The sequence below is a fragment of the Phocoena phocoena genome, chromosome 11, assembly GCF_963924675.1.
Source record: "Phocoena phocoena chromosome 11, mPhoPho1.1, whole genome shotgun sequence".
NCBI classification, from domain to species: domain Eukaryota; kingdom Metazoa; phylum Chordata; class Mammalia; order Artiodactyla; family Phocoenidae; genus Phocoena; species Phocoena phocoena.
Window position 1 is genome coordinate 64,214,344 of NC_089229.1, and position 7,553 is coordinate 64,221,896.

The following is a 7,553-nucleotide window of genomic DNA, read 5'->3' on the forward strand; positions in this document are numbered from 1 at the left end:
AACAACAAAACCAAACCAAACCCTGACTCCTATCTCAAACCATACACAAAAATTAACTCAAAGGTATTATAGCTCTAACTGAAAAATATAAAATGATAACACTTCTGGAGAAAAACATAGGAGAAAATCTTGGTGACTTGGAGTATGTAGGCAAAAATTTCTAAGTTGGGCTATAAAAGGCATTAAATAAAAAAGAGAAAAGTGATAAATTGGATTTGATCAAAATAAAAAAACTTTTATTCAAATTACTCTATTAAGAAAATAAAAAGGCAAGCCATAGATTGAGTGAAAATATTTACAATAAATATATCTGAAGAAGAACTTGGATCTAGTATATACCAAAAAGTCTTCCAACTTAATTAGAAGACAATGTAAAAAAAAGTGGGCAAAAGATATGAACAGGAGCTTTAGAAAAGGAGGCTTAAGATTGGCCAATTGTTACATAGTCAATATTTTATGATAACTTTGTATGAAATATAACCTATAAAAATATTGAATTAACTGTGTTGTACTCCTGAAACTAATATAATAGTGTAAGTCAACTATATTTCAATAAAAAAAATCATATAGTAAAAAAACCCTATAATACCCAAAAGACAACCTTTAGAATGGGAGAAAATATTTGCAAATGAAGCAAGTGACAAGGGATTAATCTCCAAAATTTACAAGAAGCTCATGTAGCTCAATATCAAAAAAACAAACAACCCAATCCAAAAATGGGCAGAAGACCTAAATAGACATTTCTCCAAAGAAGACATACAGATTGCCAACAAGCACATGAAAAGATGCTCAACATCACTAATCATTAGAGAAATGCAAATAAAAAGTGCAGTGAGGTATTACTTCACACCAGTCAGAATGGCCATCATCAAAATGAAATAAAAATCTACGAGCAATAAATGATTTTTACAAACATAAAATTTTTACAAACATAAAAATCTACAAACAATAGATGCTGGAGGGGGCGTGGAGAAAAGGGAACCCTCTTGCCCTGTTGGTGGAAATGTAAATTGATACAGCCACTATGGAGAACAGTATAGATGTTCCTAAAATACTAAAAATGGAACTACCATATGACCCAGCAATCCCACTGCTGGGCATATACCCTGAGAAAACCATAATTCAAAAAGAGTCATGTACCACAATGTTCACTGCAGCACTATTTACAATAGCCAGGACATGGAAGCAACCTAAGTGTCCATCGACAGATGAATGGATAAAGAAGATGTGGCATATATATACAACGGAAAATTACTCAGCCATAAAAAGAAACTAAACTGAGTTATTTGTAATGAGGTGGATGGACCTAGAGTCTGTCATACAGAGTGAAGTAAGAGAGAGAAAAAACAAATACTGTGTGTTAACACATATATATGGAATCTAAAGAAAAAACAAAAAAACAAAAAAACGGTTCTGATGAGCCTAGGGGAGGGACAGGAATAAAGACACATACACAGAGAATGGACTGAGGACACAGGGAGGGGGAAGGATAAGCTGGGACGAAGTGAGAGAGTAGCATTGACATATATACACTACCAAATGTAGAATAGGTAGTTAGTGGAAGCAATGTATCACACAGGGAGATCAGCCAGGGCTTTGTGACCACCTAGAAGGGTGGATTAAGGAGGGTGGGAAGGAGATGCAAGAGGGAGGGGATTGGGGGATATATGTATACCTATAGCTGTTTCCATTTGTTATACAGCAGAAACTAACACAACATTGTAAAGCAGTTATACTCGAATAAAGATGTTAAAAAAAAAATCAGGTTTAGACATTGAGGTAGAGAGAATGACCCCCTGCATGAAGGAAGCTAACGGCTATTGGCACCGTGACGTGAAGCTTGATGCCAGCAAGTCGAAGGAATCATCAGAGCTAGTATCCTAAACTCTACTGCTCAAGGATACTGATCCGAAAGCTCAGATCCAGAATCTTGTTTTATAGCCTCCAGATATATACTACTCCAACCTTCAATTGCTGGAAGTCCAATCTTCCCACTGGCTTGGGTCACTCTTTTTTTTAACCTTCTGTGGCCAACTCTGAAGCTGTCTACAAGTTTATATGTTTATGAACAAGTCTGTTACAAGTTATTACTTTTAGGTTTACAATGTAGTGGTAGTGGTGGTTGGATGTGGGGAGGCTGATAATAGCTCATAGGGTAGCTAGATACTGTCATACACACTTTTCAGGTTCTCCATCTTCGTGACATAGGAAGTCTCTGGGTCCACGTTATATCTAATTCTCAGTCTATGTTGCCATATTCTCTCTCTATTCCTGAGCCCTCAGCCACGAACTGGCATATCAAGGAATTCTTCCTTTGTTTCATGCCTGGGTCGACTGGGCAAGTGGCAGCTCTGATCTTGGAACCATGACAAGTGGTGATATACACTCCTTTCCCAAATTCTGTATTTCTCTAAGGAGAAGCGGGAGTTGGCCATAGACCCTTTTTGTATTTTCTAATTGCTTCATCGTATTACCCCTGAGGCGTCCTTTGTTCCTGAAGTAGGTTGGGGACATCCTGCTTCCTAGAACCAACACTACAAGAAATAAAGGTATAAACAAAGCCAAATGGGAAACAGGATCATGCTTGTAACTCTCTCTGGACAGGTAACAATACCTAGTATGGTCTAGAGATTCTGGGAAGGAAGGGAATAATGGGGTGAAATTACGAAGGCAGCTGGCAGGCTAAATGTTTCTTTGTTGGCATGACCAGTCTCTCTTCATCCTCTTCCTGGATGTAGGGCTTGATGCCAGGACCCCTGAGGCTTTCTCCACAAATAAAAGGAGGTGAAGTTGTGTGGTGACCCCATTTCAGAATCTTGGGAGCAGCCAAAACGATGTCCTTTGTCTCTCTGCTCTTGGTGGGCATCCTGTTCCATGCCATCCAGGCAGAACAATTAACAAAATGTGAGTTGTTCCAGAGGCTGAAAGACCTGGATGGCTATGGAGGCGTCACTTTGCCTGAATGTGAGTTCTTTGCTATCTTGCTTTGTTCCATCCTTCATCTTCTTCTGTCTTCCCCGCCCTTCTCTTCCTCCTCTTTTTTTCTCTATTTTTAACTCAATTATCTAACAACCCTCTTATCTGTTTACTCTTTTATTACATTTATTCACCTATCTCTTCTTTCTCCCATTGTCTGATTGTTTTTTGGAACTCTTTTTTTTTTTGTGTGTGTGTTTTGTTTTTGAAATTTATTTATTTATTTATTTATTTATTTATTTATTTTAAACATCGTTATTGGGGTATAATTGCTTTACAATGGTGTGTTAGTTTCTGCTTTACAACAAAGTGAATCAGCTATACATATACATATGTTTGTTTTTTGGAACTCTTAATCTTATCAAGATACTCTGTGGTTGGCCATATTTGGAGATTGGCTGGAGAGCCTTTTTCTGTCTGTCCACATTTATGCTATATGTGGACATCCCTGTGATATCTCTTTTTCATCTTTCTTTCAGGGGTCTGTACCGTATTTCATACTAGTGGTTGTGACACACAAACCATAGTAAATAACAATGACAGCACAGAATATGGACTCTTCCAGATCAATAATAAAATTTGGTGCAGAGACAACCAGATCCCTCACTCAAGGGACATCTGTGGCATCTCCTGTGACAGTGAGTGACCACTTTTACCATGTTCCTGTGTTTTATTGGAGCCTACTCCTGTGATAATCTCCTTTTTTGGCGTCAAGCGCACCTCTAACTTCACTGCCTTGGACGCCACATCAACTGTGGGACTTCAATTGATAGTACGGAGTAAGAGGCTGTTAGGATTTTTCATTATCACCAAATCCCCAGACAGTCCCTTAAAGTTTACATGTAGATGATTTGAACTGTTTGGGGATCTTGAAGTCTAATACCCTGCATTTTCAGAGTAAGTCAGTTGATGAAGTTGATAATTCTTCTAGAGATGCCCCCAGAGAAGCGAAGGGAGTCCTTACCTAGGGGGAGGCATTATTGTACTGGATCTATCATATAGAAAGGCAACAGGCATAAGCCTCTAGATCAAAGAAGGACCAGGCAAGAGGGAAACTCGTTACCTTTCTGGGTAATACTTAGCTCTCTCATTTTTCCCCCTGTAACTCCTGCCAGAGTTCCTGGATGATGACCTTACTGATGACATTATGTGTGTCAAGAAGATTCTGGATAATGTAGGAATTAACTACTGGTGAGTCCCCATTCTATTTTCTACTTTACCCTTCTCCTCCTTCTTCTCACCCCTTTAGTCCCAGCATCATCCCCCTTTCTATTTCCTGGTCTTTTAAGCTAGAATGTAGTCTTCAAAACAAAACTCATCAAACAGACTCAGGTTTTCAGTTTTCAAGCCTCGCTCACTCCACTCCTGTTTAGCAATTTTCCTAACAAGTGTTCCTTAATAGAGGGCTGAGACCCAGGATTTCCTTCACCTGGATTTGAATATTTAATTCTAAAGCAAGCCCTTTGTACCACTGCCCTACAATTTTCTTGGGAGTTAAAAAAAATGAACCTTACTCCACTAGGTGGCTCAGTGTCCCTTGGCATCTGGCTAGGAAAGTGTAATTTTCACCCATACTCTTCACCTCGTCCCTCCTGGGGATAAAGCTAGATGGAAGTTTGAACTAAGATCCGGCCAGTCAACTTGCCTTGTCTCTTTCTTCATGATCAGGTTGGCCCATAAAGCACTCTGTTTTGAGAAGCTGGATCAGTGGCGCTGCGAGAAGTGGTGAACACCTGCTGTCTTTGCTGCTTCTGCCCTTTTTCTGTTCCTGGAACTCCTCTTCCCTATGGCTACCTCGTTTTGCTTCTTTGTACCCCCTTGAAGCTAATTTGTCTCTGAGCCCTGAGCCCGGTAGTGACACTATTGGGCTATTGCAAGGACTGTTCTCCAGGGATGAGTGACTGGTGCTCTGGACTTTTGACCCTTGCTCAGTGCCTCCAGTGGCACTTTCATTACAACAGTGGATTCTACCTCTATCCTGAATAAAGGGCCTGATTTTGAGTGGCTGGCTGTATTTTCTTCCTGGAGGGAGAGGGAGGAAATAGGGTGAGTAGGTGGACATGGCCATGGGTCATAGCCACCTTCATCTCTGCTAAAGAGGAAATAGGCTGAACTTATAATAACTCAAAGGTACAGATTACTTTCTGTGTCAATTCAATTCAATGAACATTTATTGATCACCGAGCGTATTAAAAAACTATGGAGGGGTACTACATTTGGCTAAAAGCATCTGTTGCCTCAAGGACTCGTAGGGAAGATAAGATAAACAGTAATAAATAATTATAATACAAGAAAGAGTGTCATAAGTATCATGAGAGAGGTTAGAAATGTGCCCTGAGTATTCATAAGAGGAAAGATAATTTATATTTGGTGGAGGGCTGTGGGGAAAGGGCTCAAGGAAAGATTCATGACAGAAGTGACATTTAAGCTCGTTTGAAGTTGGGATTTTGACAGAGATGTAGGGTAGGAAAAGAACAGCAAGGGCAGGGGCTCCAAGAATCTGAAATGGGTGACTTGAGGGGGGTTGAGGTATTTCTTTACCCCTGAGATAATGAAATACCTTTCACAAATTGGTGTGAGAGGAACTCTTTCTAAAAACAATAGATGAGAACAGCTCAGCAACTGAAGATTCAATCTGGACACCTGGGGCCTTTTCGTTGGGACCCTGCACTCCATGACCTCTTCTTGCTGCTTCGCTGGTCTTTAAGGAGGGATTTTGCGGAACTGTATTCTAATTTGATTATGAGAAATGGGAAAGAAGGAGAGCCAGGAGATTTGATTCCTAAAGTCTGTTTCTGTTTCTCATTGATGGTCCAAAGCTGGGTAAGTCATCTCTGTCTCTGCGGCTCAATTTCCTCATCTTTAAATGACAGTTTTAGTCTAGTAATTTTTCTGAGATCTCTTCCTGCTTTGAGAATCCAACATTCTAAGACTCCAATTTGAATTACCCCATTTCTGTATTAGCTAAGTTATATCTTCTAATTCCCTCCTCCTACCTTCTATACTCACTGGGGCTTTAGGCATTCAGACCATATTTCTCTTGTCCCAGAGACCAGCAGCTCCCAAATGAATCCCCCATGGCCTGTTTAGGGACCTATACGGCCAGGCAAGGGGTGGACAGGCCATCCCTCTCCTATACTTAATGAAAACAAACTCTCAGGAAATAACTTGGTATTCATCATATGATCTTAGTCTGAATTTGAACACAATGTGACACATCTCCCAGGGGTATTGCATGCTATTCCCTCCCTAATTATGGGACAGAAGGCTTTTCCCCAAGTCTACAGGGTTTTAGGAATAACCCCTGTGCATGGTGGTGTGTGGGAGGGCAGGATTGAAGGGCCACTCCTCCCACTGATCTCACACATCTACTTACTACTTTGCCTCAGTTACACCCTCAGGAAGGTATATGCTCTGGAAAATATAAGGGACCAACTCCACCAAGTGGGCAGAGCAGAAATGCTACGAAAGCTGGGACTGTTTTGCTCGGCTCCATAGCCCTGGCCTTCATTCTGTAGAGAAATATCCTGATCTTGGAAATTTCACCTGTGAATGTACCATATATGAGGCCATGATTTTCAGAGGGTTTTGCTGAAGGAAACTGACAATTGCAGAGAGGATTTTAGCCTGAGGGTCAAAGGATCAAGAACAGGTAGAAGCTAGGGAGCTGGCATGGATGTGGTCTTGACTGATGCAGACCTCTCTGCCTTTGGGTAGAAGCAGGACAGAAAACTGCTTTTGTTCTCTTTCAGAGAACCCTCTTGGGAGCTGAATGGGAGGTGGGGTGGTAGCTGAGCATTTGTTCTGCTTTTTCTAACTCCTTCTCCTTCCTCTAGGCCTGGAAAAAGTCCTGAACCAGGCAGGGATCGGAAGTGGCCCAGACTAAGGTGGGTGGTGGAGAGACTCAGGGCAGGGGTTGTCAGAGTGCACACGTTTCACCGAGCTCTGTGTGAGGAGGACCCTGGATGGTGTCCCAAAATATGGACTCTTTTTCTCTCTTTCTATCCTGATCTCTCCTCCATGCTACTTTCCTCTGTCATCTATATTGTCATGAAGGCAGGAATTTTACTGGACAAAATTGTTTCTTTTCATATGTTCTTTTTCTCACCCCTCCTTCTCTCTCATTCATTCTTTTTTTTCCACACTAATTGAGAGCATATTAAGTGACAGGACAAACTAGACACTGGGGATACAGAATCTCTTAGGGATTTTGCTCTCAAGACTTACACTTTAGAGGAGAATACTCCCTCCTATTTCCTAGAATCATGCAACAGAAAGGACTCTTCAGACAGATCCATCGTTCATTCCTGCATTCACTCCTTAATCAACAAATAGTTATTGAGGATTTATTATTTGCTATGTTCTATTTAGGTGTTACTTGTTAAGAACAAAAACAGCAGGAGATACTGATTTTATTTCATTTCTTTCTAAGTTACTCTGGAGCTGTAACTTGCCAGAGGTTTTTTGGTATGGGAACAAAGGAGGAATTGGGTCTCAGTACTAAGAAGGGACTGTCCCAGAATTAAGTGGGATATTTGCTAGTGGTCAGATAGGTTGATTTACACTTTGTGCATAGA

The 7,553-nt window shown here is 40.8% G+C and overlaps 1 protein-coding gene across 1 annotated transcript; it reads left to right on the top strand.

Moving 5' to 3' along the window:
* The first annotated feature begins 2,811 nt into the window (after positions 1–2,811).
* On the top strand, positions 2,812–4,977 carry LALBA (lactalbumin alpha). Its single transcript, XM_065886974.1, has 4 exons — positions 2,812–2,964; positions 3,456–3,614; positions 4,092–4,167; positions 4,645–4,977. Exons 1-4 carry the CDS (start codon positions 2,835–2,837, stop codon positions 4,703–4,705), a joined length of 426 nt encoding a protein of 141 aa, XP_065743046.1. The 5' UTR covers positions 2,812–2,834; the 3' UTR covers positions 4,706–4,977.
* Positions 4,978–7,553: the final 2,576 nt, after the last annotated feature.

Excerpts from the sequence above, each read along its gene's own strand:
- LALBA (XM_065886974.1), top strand. The coding sequence starts at position 2,835 with ATGTCCTTTGTCTCTCTGCTCTTGGTGGGCATCCTGTTCCATGCCATC. Across the intron at positions 2,965-3,455 it reads AGGCGTCACTTTGCCTGAAT|GGGTCTGTACCGTATTTCAT; the intron begins GTGAGTTCTTTG and ends TCTTTCTTTCAG. Across the intron at positions 4,168-4,644 it reads AATGTAGGAATTAACTACTG|GTTGGCCCATAAAGCACTCT; the intron begins GTGAGTCCCCAT and ends CTTCATGATCAG.